Here is an 18,157-nt window from a genome sequence, read left to right on the forward strand (position 1 = left end):
TGTAAAACATTAGCACAGAACAATGCGGTTCCACTGTGAGTGAAGCATATGCATCTTGTATTCATTAATGAGACAGGACTTTCCCATCAGCAACCATTAGAATAAGTTTTAACTGTACATTATGCGTTGAGTAAAGCCATCAAACATTTCTTTGCCCATTGATTAGTATAATAGCATGACATTAAACCAAGGAACATGTGTTAAATAATACGTAGAGGTAAAATAATATGCATATTCTACAGCATAAGTGTTTTCTGATTTACAGATATATAAGACTTTGGTAGGACAATCTCATTTAATAATATTTGTCACCACCGTCATCATCATCTGCAACATTTTCATGTAATCTGTCAGCGTGAGTATCAGGATGTGATATATATTGTAGCAGGTGAATACATATTGTGGATTGTTTTAGAGCATTAACATGCCACAGACTGTTATCTAGGCCATACAGCTGCCAGCTGAGGCAAACTCATATTTTTGTTGTTCTCATCTGCGCAACCAGAAAAAAAGCAGCTTTTGTACCTGCGAATGTCTGCATTGCACACGTTTTCTGCTGCGATGTGCAACAGGTCGAGTTTGATGTGGCGATGCGATACTCTGTTCTGACAATGTTATGACACGTGCTGACAAGTGTTTGATGTGGAAGATTGACCTGGAGGACCTCTGTCATGCACAGGAGCAGTCACACCGCGTGCCCCTGCTCACGTCTACTCCTCGATGTCTCTGCCACTCGGTCTTCTGTCAAACGTCAAGATTTTATTACGCTGCCTAATGTAGCTGTCCGATCGACCACTCAATCCATCACACTCGGGAAGAATATCTGTGTCATTGCACCCTTTGTGCCTGTTTGTATCTGTGTCATGAGTTTTCTGTTTCTTTCTTACTGTCTGCCCTCTTGCTTGTTCTTTTTTTGTCTCTCTCTCACTCTCTCTCCCTCTCTTTCTCTCCTTATCTATCTAGTCTTTCTTTCTTTGGGCTCTATTTTCCCGAATCAATGGTGCAAGGTACATGGGCACAGTCAATGGTGCAGCACATGGCTACTGAATTTTGGTATTTTTGTGACCAGAGGCAAGGAGCGTATAGCTCAATGTGCACAGTGTAGGTGGACAATGGGCCAACAGGCGGGTGCAGCTGAATTCCATCATGGCCAATCAACTGATGCTTTTTCATCCCTTGCAAGAGCCATGCTTTTTTTTGCAGCCAGTATACTGCCAATTTCCATGGTCTACCACTGCAATGGAAGATGAGAATATAGTCATCAGAAAAGGCTTCTCCTAAGAGGAAACAGGATTCTTGTGTGGGAGGTGCAGAGTAGGGCTGTCACTTTTTCTAAAAATTGAGTTAGAATGAATCTCATAAATAAGATAAATTTGTTCATATTTTTCAGACGTGAATTTTTTAGACTACACTGACACCAAAATTGATCTTCACTGACACACCCACAACAGTGCCGCTCCTCCTACTTCGATGCACAGCAAGATACCACCAAACTGGTAAATACTGAAATTACAAGTTTTGAAAATAAAATCCAAGAAGTGCAGAAGCCAGTTCTCCATGCTAAAACAATTAGATTCCAATTCATACGTATTCACCATTTTGCAGAAAGAAAAGCTAATGAAATTAAATGTTGTTCAAATCTTGATTGAATATTGTCAACCTTTTTTTTTCATTTGAACATTGAAGTCAGAAATTCTATTACTTCTGACTAGAATTTTTAAATGAATGGGCAAGATCATAAATGGGGTATAAGTATTCCCAGCCTTTTCACAGCCAAACCAACAAATACATTAGAATTCATCTTATTTCATTTATATGGTGTAATATAGACCATTAACAGGGTCTTTATCTGTTTAATTTTTATCTCACACACTTTAATAAGAGAATTTGAACATTTCAATATGCTGTCGCATTCATCATTAGTGAGTGCCAAGCCAATATCTCTTTCCTGCTGAACTTCTATTCTTTCTTTGTTTTTCCCCTTTGGCGCAAGATAACTCTAGTGGCATTCATTTTCGAATTCCATTCTTGTCGTCCGATAATAGAATTGATAAGCTAAAATTAATTGCTTGTTGAAAACAATTTAAATGATGTTTTTATTTTAGTGAGATTGGACAGAGGCCATATAGAAAATTAAGAAGAAAAGTGTATGTGTAGCATATGAAACCAGGGGGAAAATTGCTAATATTAAATCTGAAGATATTGTGTTTACATTACTTTAAGTTATGCATTCAATTCACAATGGTGAATAATGTGTTTCTTACAGTATTTGACTAAATAAAACTGCTTGATTGTTATTATTCTATTTAGGTAATTTGGCTGACATACTTACACATTGTTATTGCTTCAGTATATAGGACAGAAAAATTTGATATAGGAAATTTTTACTGGACCCCTGTGTTGTCTGGTGTATTAGTTATTAAGATATTGGTTGACAATATTGGATAATGTCCATTTGCTAGCCTGGAAAAATAACATTGTGTATAGGCCTGTTAAACAGTTAGCAGCAATAACAACTTCTTCATCTTTTTCACAACTATATTGAAGCTGTGTTTGGAGATAGCACTTCTTAGCCAGTGCAATACTTTGTGGAGTAGATATTGGCCTCCTCAGAGACAGCAACAAAATCAGAGACAAACATTGACATCATTGACTGTATTGAGGAGTCCTTTAATATTACACAAATTTGTGCAATGCCTTTTTGATCTTTCATGTTCTTACACAGGCATCCTTTCATGTCCAGACAGCAGAATGCTGGCACCATTTTAAAGTAAACATGTCTGATTCATTAAAGCAATGCTAAAACTGCTCTGCCCTGCAACTAGGAGGCATTATTTCATTTCAGCATTTTATTGTTGTTTTCACTCTTTGTTGTGCCTGGTAACGGTGGCTTTGAGAGCATGCGGGTAGTTATGGCTGGGAGCAAGCCAACTTACAAACAACAGCTAAAAGTGCTAAAAGGCTCGACTGCAACACCCCCAGTCACACGGAGAGCTGGGATACAGTGATTGAGCACAACACTAGGCTGATTTATGTGTTTAATGGCTTTAATGTGTTAAAAACGGATAAAACTCATTGTTATTTATGAGTTTTTTTTAATCCCAGATTTTCTTTTTCTTTTCTCCCATTCTGGTACAGTAAGCCCACCTGCATTTGTTGGCATTTAAAAGCTTCCTCTTTCATCCTTCTTCAAAGCCTGTGCTGCCAGCCTTAACTTTAACTCTTCACTCTGCATTTCAGCAGACGAGCTGTGTGAGAGTGAGGTGTCAGAGTACACCTCATGCGTTGCTGTTGCTGAAAGACCGAAGGGGACAACCCTGGTGACTCCTTAATTGGGAAATGCTAAATATGCACCTTCGTGCTGGGCTGCCAGTCACAGTCTGCAGTGCCACGATGAGGGCCTCATACAAGGTGGCGTGGCATGTCTTTGCACTTCAACTGGAGTAATGTCTTGATGGCCCCGATTTTAAGCTCATTCTGTAGTAATAATCAGGATCATGACCTGCTATTCTCTGAATTTGCCCCACAACAGGAATTCCGTAACAACATTAAAGCCTGCGTTTTGTTATGAGCAAGGCTTCAAGCCTGCAACCATCCAAGAGACACATTTAAGAAGAGAAACCCAGGTCTCACTCTCAGGGAAAAATCAGGCTCTCATCTGCACTGCAGTCAGTGACATCACTGTCCGTCGCTAGCTCACACGGGGCTGTTACCTCCCCGAAACTTCAGATGCCTTTCAGTGTGTGGCAGTCTGGCGCGATAATGCACGCTAATGAGGGATGTGGACTTCAAAAGCAGCCCAGTTGGGAGCAATTAAGTGCAGAGAGGAGGAAGAGGAAATAGAGGGACTACAGTAACAAGGGGCTGAAAGAGCCCCCTGGTTACCCTGTCTGCAGTGGAAATGCACCAACAACTGCAACAACAAAGGAAGGCCTTTAAGAACCTGCTGGCAGTGGGCCAGAAAGTGGTGAAGGGCAGCATAGCTGAGAAGCCACGCAAAGGATTTCAATTATTTTGGTAAATATAGCTATGCAATCCTATCTGTGTGGATCCTATATATTTGTGTGTGTGTGTGTGTGTGTATATATATATATATATATATATATATATATATGCAATCAGTTTATACAGCTGGATATTTACTGGAATATCTGCTGGAAGTAGTTCAAGTTAAGTGCCATTTATTTGACAGCAGTAGCTTTACAGCTGGAAATCAAACTCCTATCCTTGGAGTTGCAAGCCCAGTTCCCCAGCCATTATTCTATACTGCCATTTACATAACTGTGATGCATGTGAGTGCATTGACGATAATTTATAAAACAAATGCTTCATGGAAAGAAGTTGGCTCTGCAAAATCATTTGATTTGAATCATGCCTCTGGGTATTTCCCTTGGTGACATTTCTGACAGTACACTATATGACAGTCCTGTGTGAGAGAAACCGCTCATCAAAGCCAAGAGGTCTGCTTCCGTGTTCTCAGAGCTCAAATTAAATTCTGACTCCTGACATCCGTACCTGAGCTGTGTGTGTTTTCAGCCCACCAGCCAATTAACCTTTCAACCTTTTGCAGAAACGATATGGAGATCCTTTCGTGTTGATCCGCAAAGCTGCAGACACATCTGCGTCAGTACGCTATGAAACAAATGCGGTCTGTCTCTTCCCCAAACAATACCTTTATCTTCCACTGCATAACTGTGTTACATTAATCTGTGATCTCGCAGACAACCGTGTCACTCTTTGACAGGAGTTTACCAGTCAGAGGACAGTTTGTGCTTCTCCTTAAACCAAATGCCTTGGAACAGTGTGCTGTTATATCTGTATATTGTTCATGTCGTCATTCTGTGCGATATGTGGCTGTCAGTGTGTGCATCAAGCCTGTTAATTTTCAAAAGAAGTCCATTTGACTAAATACTGCAGCTAAATGCGAACTGATAAACTGTGGTCCTTTGCCCTCATCTTATATTCCTGAGCTTGGCCATGTTGACTTGTTATATTTTATCACTTTTGCTGTTGTTCTTGTGTTGCACACCAAATGTGCGCATTGGTCATCATTATCAGACTTGACCAATATGCTGAGTTGCATCATGTAAAATCAGCTGTTTAGTCACTTAATCCAATACTTTTTTTGCAAGGGCTGTAATCTCTCCTTTTTTTAACATGCCTGAAAATAGCTTCTCCATTGCTGTAATGAGTTTGGTTTTTGTTTTGATCTGGCCTGAATAAATCACATCATAAGTTGCTGGCTTCTGGGTTACAGCCTGTCTAAATGGTGGTTTTTCACAATACAGGACTGATACCCTGGCCAAGCCACAAACATTAATCAAATGAAACGCAAACATTGGGCTCTGTTTGTAAATGTGGTTATCTGGTTCTTGAACCCAGTGACACATCTGCTTTGTGTTTGCAGGCTTCATTCCACAGCATCCTTCGTGATGAAACTCGAGTGCACCTGATCACACACAAACTTACTTCCATGAAGACCGACCGTGTGCCTGACAGGAGACATCCCGAAAAGAAAAACCAGCCTGTCCAAAGCAACCAAAATGTATCCTGAGGAAACCAAAACCAAGATATGTGTTACTCTCTCCAAATCCTTTCATCCCATTCCCCCTGTTCCCCCCCTCCTGTTACCAGGGGAGCACTTCACCAAAAAATAAAACGGCAGCCCTCTGTTTGGCAGCCTGTTTGTCTGAGCACGAGGGAGCCTCTGGGCAGAGTCACACGCGTTCCTCCAAGGATTTATTACCTGCAAACGTCAAAGGCAGCGGTCAGTTATCATCAGGCGTTGACACGGAGGAGCTGAGCGAAGAGCAGCAGAGATCGCGAGTAGGTAAGCTATCCTGCCTTCTTCCATGTAATGTGTGAGTGTCACGCAATGGCTAAGGAGCTCGACTAGCGACCAAGGTGGTTGCAAGTTTGATTCCTAGATGGGGCACTGTCATTGCACCCTTGCGCAAGCCTGAGCCTGTTCTTGAGTATTCTCGGTAGAGAAAATGGGAAATTTGTCAGCGTTGGTGATGGAAGGGCTCTTTCTCATTACTGACAATATGTTTGTTGTCTTGGATAAAAGTGTCTGCCAAACTGTTATGAATCCTAATGGGTCTCTGATTAAAATTTTTCATTTGTTGATCTACTGTCAGTAAGAATCCTTAAAATGTGAGGTTATTTGTATATTGTATGTGTTCTATCTAGTGGCTATTGTGAATTGTGTTTGATAGTTTGCTTAATGTTGAGGTAAGTAACCAATTAATTGTACAAATGTCTAAACACATTCTTTTTAGATGTAAGAAAATGCGATTTTTACTTTTGGATTTTAAACTGGATGGTATTTACTTTGGAACAAAACGTTTTTTCTCGTTTTTATTCACTTTTTTCCTCCACAGTGGAGTAAATCAGTATGTAATTTCATTTCTGATTCCACACTCACACACCCTGTAATGAAGTCTCCATCTTATCATGGCAAGATATATGGCCAAATGGCAGTGTAATAACAGGTTGCAGTTCACATGTTCCAGCTTTGATTTATGTATACAGTCATGTATTGCAGACGCACTGCTATGTGATTCGCACTGGGCAGTATACCATATGTGGAAATGCAGTCTGCGCGTTCTCAGATCTGTTTTACTGTACATGTACTTTCTATCTAGATATGGCTGCTTGCTGTGAGCAGTCATTCCGGGGTGCTTCGTTCCCCATCCTGTGTTTATCATTTGTGTTTTTCTGCCTCTAGCGCTGACAGCAAAGGGACAGTTATGGTTTTTGCTACTTGGCCAGAGCCTGTAGTGGAAAAGTAAAAAACCACGGAAAACCACCCAGAGCTCTAACTAACCGTGTCAGCATGGTACCAGTCCTGTAGTGCAGTGAAAGAGGTAGCACAGGATACAGTAAATCTTCTTTAAAAAAAACTGATATTTTGGTAAAAGGATCATAATGTCATCGTCAATCATGTGACAACTACTCCCCCCCCCCGTTTAATTATCAAATCCTAAAATTACGGGAGGCGGGTATGAGTCATAAGAGCGCACTTTAATATCAGCTAAGGCATAAACTCAGCAAAGGCATAAATAAGCTAAATATATCTGGAGTGTGTTCTCTGCATCTGAACAGCAAGTTCTCATTCTGGGCCATTAAAATATGGCAACCCTTAAGGAATCTTCAGAATGAGATTTGGTCATTGAGTACAAACTAATTAACTTGTCAAGCGAGTTGAACCGTAGATGATCCGGCCTGGCACTGAATCCAGTGTGCATTGCATCCTGAAAGCTCACCCCGGATTTGGTTACGTGCTTAACCGATTGGGATTCCTATGCAAAAATCATGGGAGGGGTGCGTCAGATTCTCCCTTGTGAATTTCTCTGGACGTCTGGAGTCGGGAGTGTGCCCGCAGTCAGGTGGTATGAAGTCACTGCAGCACATGACAGGTCATGGCTAACTATAGAAAAAGTGTGATCAGAATGTGATCTATGCCGAGCCGGAATTTTTGATAGCCCGCGGGAGAACAACGGCACGCTGCGCCCCGTAGACCCGCTGGGTATGAAGTGATGACGACGCGATTATGTTTTCCTCTGCAGTGGGCCAGGTAGGCTTTTCAGTACAATGAGTTCTCTCTCTTTTATTTTAATCAATTTGACGCTAGCTTTAAGGGCTTAACACTTGTCATGGGTTATTCCTGATATGAAGCATTGCTACATTTCAACTTTAAGAAGACAGCGTGAGCTCCGTTAATCTTATCTTGGCTTCACATTCAGTATTCAGTTATTATTATTCTTTTCTAGGATAATATATCATGTTTTTATAGTTAATGGTGAATGGCAAGATACAAAACTTGTATCAATCTTCGGCTACTTGTAGATAGCCTTCGTAAATACATTTTAAAACTACAGATGCGGCTCACGTACAATAAATCTAATAAACATACAAACCCCATTTTTGAGTGCTTCAGCCCAGTAAGTAAGAGACAGAATCAGGTTTTACCCTGATATAACCTGGATGTGTCCTAGTCGGCTAGAAAACTTTCACTTTTCAGCCAAGTACAGCCAGGTTTTCACCACAAAAAAATTCACAGGGAGAGATCAGTCACCGGCTTATAATTACTGTCTACTGTGAATTAACTGACAAGATCATTATTTTGACTGTACATGCACGCAGCCAAGATCAAGTCGGCTAACTTTCAGGAAAATTCACACATTTATTTTAATAAAAAATAAATCACTGTGCAATTACTGTCAAGTTGACAGGACCTAAATCACACGGTACGTATTTTGTTCTGAAATGTCCTGCTTATGAATTGCCCATATGTTATGTCATAGCAAGCCTAGCAAATCAGGCTGCCAATATTTCTGAAGATTACAAGGAGAAATTCTACAAGAGACAAACCAGTTTAATCTCAATATTAAGATGCAGCAAAATTCATGGCAAATTTCTCTCTTCTTATTTCATACAATTAATGTATTTATTGAGGTGAAAGTTCTACTTTCAGCCTGCTTAGCCAATAAAGTACCCAATTTACTATTTATTTAAGGTAAGGATACTTTCCATCAGGGAAATTGTATAAACCTTTCGATTGACAGTTTTGATTTTGTTGATTTGAAGGAGAATGCAAATGTTGCAGTCCCATATGGCATGACTCTCCTGAAGTTTTTTGATTTCATTTTTTTTTTTTTTTAAACCAACCAATTTATAAAATAGTTTAAATGTTATATAATTTATAATGTCACATAAACAATACTGTGATTCAAATCACAGCAATAATACATGTGATCATCTAATGGCCTGGGATTTCAGGTGGTGTTTTCGGTTGAGACAGAGGGCAATGTCTTTGTTATCAAAGAGCTTAATGTACACAGCATTACTCATGGATGGTAGCCACAAGACTTGTAGTGGTCAAAATAGTTGGTGATGAATATAACTATTATAATGATGTTCATAGTTGATGTTTTTGTTACTAATATATTCTATTTATACATTTAAAAATACTGGCCATATGGAAGGATCCTAAACAAAACTATAAGATGTCTGAAAGAAATGATACATCCAGAATAATACACCATGTGATAAACATCCCATTTCTTTTCATTTATGTTGTACGAAAGAAAGAGTAAATGCTGCTTCACGTTATTACTCCGTTAGGCAGTAGTTGAGTAAATTATTTTTCTAATATAACATGTCATATCTCATTCATGAGTCCGTTTCTGACAGTCTCAGTGTATAGCTGCACACTCCATTTTCCCTCAGATGATACAAGGCTTGCAGGCCCACAAGTAGAACAAAAAAAAAAGCAAACCCCTGAAGAGTAGAAGCAGAAATGTGCAGTGCACACACAAAAAATCCCTTTAGAATCACCAAACCCAGAATCAAACATCTTTCCGTCTTCCCAAAGAAACCGGCTTTTATGTGCTTGCCAGACAAGCCCCTGTGAGCGCAGTTTGCTTTGAGACATGAAAGCAGGGCTCCCATGATGCACCGCTGGCCCCGCGCCCGCTTGCAGCCTGTGTGCAGAGTGTGTCCTGGAGACGGAGGTGTTTCCCTGCCGCGGCTGTAGCCCTCGTCCCACAGACAGATGGAGAGTTCTCTGCTGGGGGAGACTGATGCCAAATTAAGCGAGGGGACTACGAGAGTGAGGCGGAGGCACGCAGCTGTGCGGTATTTTAATCAACCAAAACTGGCCATCGACTTCAATAAGAACAACAATAGCCTTCAATCATCCACTTAATTTTATATGAGCGGTGCTTTTTAGAACTTGGTTACTGGACAGATCATACTTACCGTCTAATAAGGATACATTAAAGTTGAATCACTGGTTTCCATGCTTTAATCAACGTGCACACACACAGAAACACAAACACAGCTAAAATGGTACAATCACAGTGCACATACTGTTGAAGTGATAGATTGTGACACAAGTAAAGAATTCATGTTGACATGTTGGTGATAGATGTTTTGTATTCATTATGTTAATAAAGGTTTCCCCTGGGGAGAGATAACGCATTCCAGAAATCTTTTGTAGAAAATTACGTGAACAGGCCATCTAAAGACATGAATACGCCCAAATGGCATTAGTGACATCACCTAACAGCATTTATGCTGAGGTTCCATCATAACTTTACAGATGGGAAACCTTATAAATTAGTGAATTTAATTAGGGGATTTCAATGTGAAACCAGTTTGAAAGCCTAGCTTAAAGTTTATTATTGCTTGCCTTGTCCGTTTTAGGAATAGGGAGTAACCTTTACAAACGTACTTGGGAAAACAAAATTGACAGCAAGTGATTTACGTAAGAGTGTGCTATCAGTCATCTTTTTATGAGACATGTGATCCCACACATGCAAGGTGGTGGTTTGCTTTAGTTGGCAAAGCGCTTGTTGGCAGTGCTATGAACCCTTTATAATGGTATATTTTGAGCTGCTTTGAATTAGAACACAAGTACTTTGATATATAGTATACTTGATTGGTTTTGCGTTGATTTCGAGCTTGGCTCATGCACATGCGTCTCCATGACCTCTAATGTTAAAAATATATTACTGCATAGCGTACTCTAGCTAGTCATCTGAGAAAGTGTTTATTTTATTTGTCATTTTCCAAATCTTCTCTGTGGTAAGCATATGCTTTCATCTTATGACATGTATTTGGATCTGGAAATCCCATTGGCCTTTTAGATTCATATGGGAGCACTCACCTTCACTATAGCCAAAGTCACGTATCTCTGTGATGCGTAACTGCCTTTTGGGGGGTGGGGGGGGCTTAAATTTGTTTATTGCTTTGCCTATTTCTGAGTGCACTCTCAGAAGAATTCCAAAACGCCCCTTTGTGTCCCCATGCAAAAAGCCTTTCTAGTTCAAGGGTTCTTTTCTGGGCGAAATGGCTCAATCAAAAGCTTTCACATCACACTTGCAGTTGCAAGAAGGGTTAAAAAGGGTTCCCTTACGAAGATAAGCCAAAGAACCCTCAAATAACCTTTTTTTCTAAGAGTGCAATCACCTAACTGCCAAGAAAGAAGCAAACTAGAAGCAGACTGTTAAATTGCAGATCCTTGTGATGGTAAGATTTTCAGGAATGTTTTTTCAGCGTGTTTGCTGAGAAATTATTTTAAAATCAAATACGGTATAAATATATTATTTTAACAAATGTGTTGACAGTTAATAAACATTAAGGTGAAGTAAATGTGGTGTTAGATTTGTTAATAGTATATTTATTTAGCTAACTTTTATTAGAATGTAAATATCTTTATTGAAACCTGACAAATATAAAAAATAATTCAGTGTAAAGGAACAGTTTAAATCTTTAATTATATTAGTTAACTTCTACAACTGAGCTGCTAACTACTTACATATGCTACTAAATGAGTCATATTTAAACTACCAAAATTAATATGTTTACCACCAGGTTTCTACCCCTATAAACTGGCCCTGGAAATTTAACATGATCAAACACTTATGGTTTTCTGGGGGGCACTATGTGACAAAACATCAGTGATAGAAAGTACTTTTAAAGCTCACTCTGAACTCGTCCAAACTGTGTTTTGTCAAGGGATTTAAGTACTTGTTTCAACCAATGTGCTAGACAGACATGAGCAAATTAAATTTTTTAGCTGCGACCGCAATAGCTCTGTTGGTCGGTCGGTTGGTCGGTTGGTCCACAAAAGAGTGTCCCACCCCGTAGCGGCCATAGTTTTCGCCCCAGGAGGCTGAAATTTGGCATGGACGTTGGTTATGACCGAAGGTCGAGCTGAGTAACTTTCAAGGCCGATTGACCAAGAGGGGGGTGTGACAATGGGTGTGGCCTATCACAAAAAAGCGCAGAACTCCCGAATGGATTCACAGATTTGCACAAGATTGTGTGGAAAGATTGGTCATGAACCAAAGAAAAGGTCACGTGTTTGTGTGAGGGTGTGTGCGTGGATACATGCGCACATGGATGCATGCGTGTGTGCAGTCGCAGCTATTGCGGATTCGCACTTGTTTTTAATGATAAGACATGCTTAAACAGATCACGGTCAAGTTACTAATGTGAGAAGCGGGGTTTAAGATTTTAACATTAGCATGCATTACTTAGCTTGCTGCGCAGGCTTTGCTGTCGTGAGGCATCTAAAAACTAATCTGATGCTAAACGGATGCAAGCTGCTCATAATGTAGGTCCTTTGTGAAGGAAAGAAGTGCTCCTGAATGAAAGTTACTGAAAGGAGCTGAAATGTCCACCGTAATTCTTAGTAGACCCTGATGACCAGCATACCAGTTCTGAATTTACTACCCTCAGTTATGACTTGTTGTGTTAAATCAAGGATGAGGGATCAGCTGGGCTCCTACCTGGAGTTTGGGTAGGGTTATTCTTTAAAAAAGGGCTTTTCTGGCCAGGCTTTATACTCAAAGAATATGTAAAAGCCTGACAAGCAAGGCTAGGGTGTAATTGAAGTGAAGTTGGAATGGGAACAAAATGAAAATTAATTTAAGAAGAACTCATAGGTCCCTTTCCTGAAAGAGAGGAGGAGGAGTTCCTGTCCCAGTGCTGTTCAGCGCCTCCAGTGTCATTTGTAACCTGTTTGGTTGAACAGGAATGAACTATTACAGTCTCCCGGCTTGGCAAAGCAATTCACTTCGTGCATGTAACCAAAACATTGTGTAACGAAAAAAAAAAAATTGGCCCGCACTCAAAACAGGTATGCAGCTTGCAAAAAGGGAAAACACTAGTGCAGGAAATGCACAGATTTTTTGGCTATCAGCCTTTTCAGAAACCTGATGAGTTGCTTTAATTTTGCGGAAGACAGCAGATGTTGCCGCATACCGGAGCAAAGATCCAAAGCCAGTGGTGGATAGATTGATGAGGCCTGGTGGATTTTTTCTTTGTGACTGCTGTGCCACTTTGTCAAAAGCTTCCGCGGGAGTTTAAAGAAAGCTGGCACGCTCGCGTGATCAATCTTGCGAGGTGGAACAGCCACAATCTATCAGATGGGAATGCTGACAAGCCTCCTCATCTCTTCGATGGCCCAAACACCTGCTCAGGGGATGTGCCCGCATTCACGTTTTCAAATCTACAGTGCTTGCTATATCGTGTTTCAATTCTGTGTACATATATTATGAAATGAGAAAAGCAGTGGCCTTAAAAATTTGATAGGAAGGCTTATCAGCACAGTTTGGCCCTGAGGCACACAGTTGTATTTAATTTAATTGTATATTTGATTTGAGTCTATTAAGCTTAAACTCTGTGGTGTTGAAATTGAGAAACCTTGATATTAACTTGATAAAACCCTCAGTCTGTCTTAGAATTTTGTATTCTGTTCATGTTTGTATTCAAATTTACCATGACTGCTATTGTGGCAAAACACCTTTCATCTGCTGAAGACATGGTCCAAAAGGTTCTAAAAGCACACCTCTGTGATAAACACATTTTCTCCAAACTATTTCCCTAATGATGCATCATTTCATGCAGTTTTTCAGACTTCATATAAATCATATCATGTCATCATAGACTTTGATGAACATCACATTTTTGTTATGGGCTGAAATTTCATATGTCATTAAAAGAGTGAACCAGTTTTGTCTGTTAGATTGATGTAACTACACAGCATAATGCTCTGTGTATAATAGGTGATATATGGGAATACAGATCAGAGAATAGTGTACAATTACCTCCAGATGGAAGTTATGGCCTTGCAAGGTACTTGGCCTGAATTGCTCCAGTAACGCTGATAATGTTTCTGTGTAAGATTGCATCAGTCTAAGCTCAAACTACAGACAGCTGTCCATCTGTCTGGTCCCCACGCAGCCATCAATTGGTGACACCTCAAGCCCAACCCATCTTTTGCCTCATTAGTTACACATTACTTCTGCTGCACTGGGTACTTCAGCAGAGCAGCCAGAAACTTTTACAACAGGGATTTAGAGAAATTGAAAGTAGACGTTAAGAGACGGCCTCTGATTTATGACAGCTGTGAGGAAAATGATCATCAAGCGACTGCCCCTGGAGAGGGAGCGGAAATTCTCAGTGAATCCAGTAAGCAGTCAAGTGACGGACACATCGATGAGTTCACATGATGGTTTTCTGTGTGGACAGGTGCATCTCTCCTTCAGCTTCAGTTTCGGGGTCAACATTTTTTGACAGAAAAGTGTGTGCTTATATTATTATTGTTATATTCTAAGAGCCCCATTGAGACAATAAACTGCCATTGTTAATGGCTTTCTAGTGTAACCTAAGAATTTACATGCGAGATGTAAATCATTGTGGAGTCCTTCCCTATGGTCCGCCACTTTATTTCAGTTTTGTGCCCTTCCTGTTGTAGTTTAGAGAAAATTGCTTGATGTATGAAGGCGTGGGTGGGAGGCAGGGAGCAGGACTGCCCCAGGTGGGGGTATTTATAACTGCAAGGGTTTGCTTCAAACATGGAAGCATAATATTATTTAGCAGGTGTGCAGCCCACGGGTTGCCGTGCGGGCCAACAGTGGGAAAAAGCTGACTGTATAGCTTGTTGTATAGCAGTTAAATGGAGCCCCCACTTATAGTAATGAAAGCACTCTATCACCACCACACTCCCTGTGGACATGATCAGTGTGTCATAATGCAGGCTGGCCATTTCCCAGTGATCCGATTACACCTGCAGTCTACCAATGATGCGGCATGATTTGTATCTAAATAATACTCATTTGCCTTGACAGTTTTATTAATTGGTTTCCATCTGGGGTGGGCAGTTCCATTCCTGCAGGGCCGGTGTGTATGCAGGTTTTTGTTGTCACCAATTACACCTGCGAAATTAGCTAATACGCTTATGCTACTTTAACCAAGACCAGAATATGATCTTTCCTGTTGGGACACAGGAACAGTCATTCATGAACTGATCAAGAAATATAGCTAAAATATCAATTTCTAAATGATTAGGCTAATTGGGATAAGTTTGTATAGATAATGGATGGATGTATAATAATAACAACAACAACCACAATAATAATAGTTGGTGTTTCCCAAATTCAAAATGGACCAAACTTCCTATAGCAGTCGTATGGATTGTGCCAACATAACCATTAATGTATAACAAAACATAATTGTCACTAAATTAACAACACTGTAGAAAGAAGGAAAATGTCAATTGTTGCACAACTCTTGAATGATTCACTTCTTTTTTTTTTTTTTTGCTCCAATACCCAAACAAATAATATCATGATTATAATTGTATTTCATTGTATTTCATCATCATATTGAAATTGTATTTCAATATGATGTCTCAATGGGGCCCTTTTTTGCTCCAATACCCAAACAAATAATATGATGATTATAATTGTATTTCATATTATCCCATTTTTAAAATCCTGAAATCTTATCAAAGGAAAGAAGGTTAATGTCCAAGTTCCAAGGAATTCACTGCTACCTGAAATGCTTCAACCATCAGTGAGTGCTTAGTGACATCTGCTGGCAAGCACTGAGTAAAGCATTGTTGGTTACAAAGGATAAAGCACTGTTCAAATGATACCTAAGGTGATTCATTGAGATAAACTAGAAATGTATTTGGTTGGCTTATTGAGTTAAACAATAAAAATATATTTGTTGGATACTGTACTGAGCAATTATAAATCTTATATTCATTCGCTTGGAGGATATGATCTATTTTCTTGAACATATAGTGAATGTGTAGTCACTTAGAAGCAGTCACACAAGTTTCAAACTCCTGTTAAATGAAAAGGTTGTCTCAGATGATGAAAAGGTTGTCTTGAACTTTTACTGATACTGAATACTTATACTGCTAATACTGAAAACTGTAGAGTGAATGGTTCTTGGTTTCTTTGTGACATCATTCAACAATTTAGTGAGACGGAAACAGTAGAATTGCAGAAATAGGCTTGTGTAGTGATGCAATTCATGATGCATACAACAGAAATGTTTCAGTTAAAAAACTAACTGTATTCAAAACACTGCCCTACAATTTGGGCTATTAAATTTGGTGGCACCTGGGAACTGTCACTTTGAATCAGACTCACTAGATAGAAGCAGTCTTATTATTCAAAAGCAGAAATTGAATCTCCTCTTTCACTGAGAAAATCTGTCAGGGCCTGTGATAACTGTGTGTCTGTCCTTTCAGCCATTGAGAAATTTCTGAACACAGAGAACACCCAGAGAGATCAAGATGTGGAGATCCAAAGTCTCAGACCAGACAGCGGCGGGGCAGGGTAAGACTTTTCATTTCTTTCTCTTTCCCCTTTCACCAGTGGTACACCCTGAAAGAAACTCAAGACCTCTCCTGTTGGTTTTTTTTTTAATTTTTTTTTAACCCAGATAGGTCTAGCATGAAAAAATATTTAGGGTTTTTCCTTCGTGTTGCATCTTTTTGCTAATGTCTTCAGTTTTGTTGTGACCACAAACTGAATGCGACATAAGAATTCAGCTACTGATAAACTGATATATATGCTGTATAGAGGTTCAATTAAGACATTACCCAACAAGTATGTCTTTTCTAAAAAAAAATGGGACTGATCTCACAATGAAAAAGCAAGATTCGCCATTCACCTAGAAGAAGTAGAGTAACATGACAATATTGAAAAAGGTAAAGATTGGAAAATTGTCGATATTGACCACTACTATGACAAAAGGCATCTTTTACTGTTGATAGTGCAGATTTTTTTTGGGACACCATCAAAGCAAATGTATGTATGCAAAAACATAATTTTCAGATCAGACAGGAAAATGGTACCATACTTCCGACAGCAGACCTTCACTTCATTGATTCAAAATGTGTGGCCTATAGAATGATGGGAAGATGAAAGAAAAACAAACTGAAAGTGGTGAAAGGGTGAAGAGGCAGCAGGAAGAATGTTTGTGATAGCAGGCAAATGGGAGAAATGTTCAAAACGACAGGAGGGATGCTGAATTATATTTATATGCCAGCCATTCTTCTTTAGCCTTTGATATCTTCCATGCTCAATAGTCTTTCTGCTAATTATGATAACAGCTGAACCTGGAGACCATGCAGAATGGCAGTGTGCATAGCCTTCTACAGGAAAACGTAAGCACAAAACCATCTACAAAATCAACAGAGTAAAAAATGAAGATTACAAAATAAGCAGCTGTAAAAAGAATACAAGGTATAATGTCCTGATAAAAAGAAAACAACAAAAAAAAATGATGGGAAAGCCCTTGACAACAATGAATGCTGAGAAGCAAGAAGCAGAGATCTGTAGGTGTTGAGGAAACAGGCCTTTTGGGGGTCTATAATTGAAGCACACCATAGATGGATATAGCCTAATGAAACAGTGTGTCACATTGGAATATTCAGACACTGCAGAAGGGAGTAATAGGGAAAAACTGGCATGTCTGCCTGACCACTGTAGCTGAGGAAAGGGCAACAGATCTTTGGATGACTAATAGCAACCAATTTAAGAAAGAAATTATCAAAATATTTAGAAAATATAATTCATTATTCTTCATTCTGACGGCCACTGTGACGCCTGCCCAGACCATCAGGAATCTTGGTGTGACTCTAGACCAGTGGTAATCAACCCTGTTCCTGCAGATCTACCATCCTGTAGGTTTTCACACCAACCCTAACAAAGCACACCTCATTCAACAGCTTGAGACCTTGTTCAGCTGCTAATTAGCTAGAGTCAGGTGTGCCAAATTAGGGTTGAAGTGAAAACGTAGAGCTCAAGGAACATGGTTGGTTACCAGTGCACTAGACAGTCGAGTGTCTTACACGGCCCACATTTCTTCCATAAGGCAATCCTGCAGGTTTTCACTTTACAATATCCCTGAAATCAGAGCCTTGCTTACCCCGGATGCTGCCCAGCTCCTGGTTCAAGCTCTGTTCATCTCCCTACTGGACTACTGCACCCCCTCCTGGCCGGGCTTCCCCAGCACTCTCTCCAGCCCCTTCAGCTCATATAAATTTTCCCATGTCTTCATCATCCTCTTAGTGTGTTCCTCCTCTATTATGTTGTGACTACACCTAACTGGTGAAAGTGGGGACACATGGAAATAAAAATAAAAAATTAGTTAATTGCAAATTCATAGACCAAACAAATTATATTGAGCCAAACCTGCATTGCGTTTAAAATTTGAAGGAAAAAGTTATGAAAGGACTCAAACATGTGTGTCCAACAACCTGAGTAGGAGCCTATTGATTCACCTTAGTCACCTTTGATCAGTTAAAAAAATTTTTTTAGTACAATAGGAACAGTGTGAA

General features: G+C 39.7%; 1 protein-coding gene across 7 annotated transcripts in view; it reads left to right on the top strand.

The window, feature by feature from the left end:
* The first annotated feature begins 5,451 nt into the window (after positions 1-5,451).
* Positions 5,452-18,157, top strand: part of LOC135234359 (immunoglobulin-like and fibronectin type III domain-containing protein 1) — a 48,029-nt gene continuing 35,323 nt past the window's right edge. For 2 of the 7 annotated variants that reach the window (XM_064298887.1, XM_064298885.1), the window contains exons 1-2: positions 5,452-5,830; positions 16,061-16,148. In XM_064298887.1, the coding sequence (XP_064154957.1) occupies positions 16,106-16,148 (43 nt within the window). In that variant the 5' untranslated portion in view covers positions 5,452-5,830; positions 16,061-16,105. Of the gene's footprint in view, positions 5,831-7,459; positions 7,580-16,060; positions 16,149-18,157 lie in introns of those variants that run through there. The other 5 variants (XM_064298880.1, XM_064298883.1, XM_064298884.1 and 2 more) reach the window with 4 other exon arrangements.

This window comes from Anguilla rostrata, chromosome 11, assembly GCF_018555375.3.
Source record: "Anguilla rostrata isolate EN2019 chromosome 11, ASM1855537v3, whole genome shotgun sequence".
Lineage (NCBI taxonomy): Eukaryota > Metazoa > Chordata > Actinopteri > Anguilliformes > Anguillidae > Anguilla > Anguilla rostrata.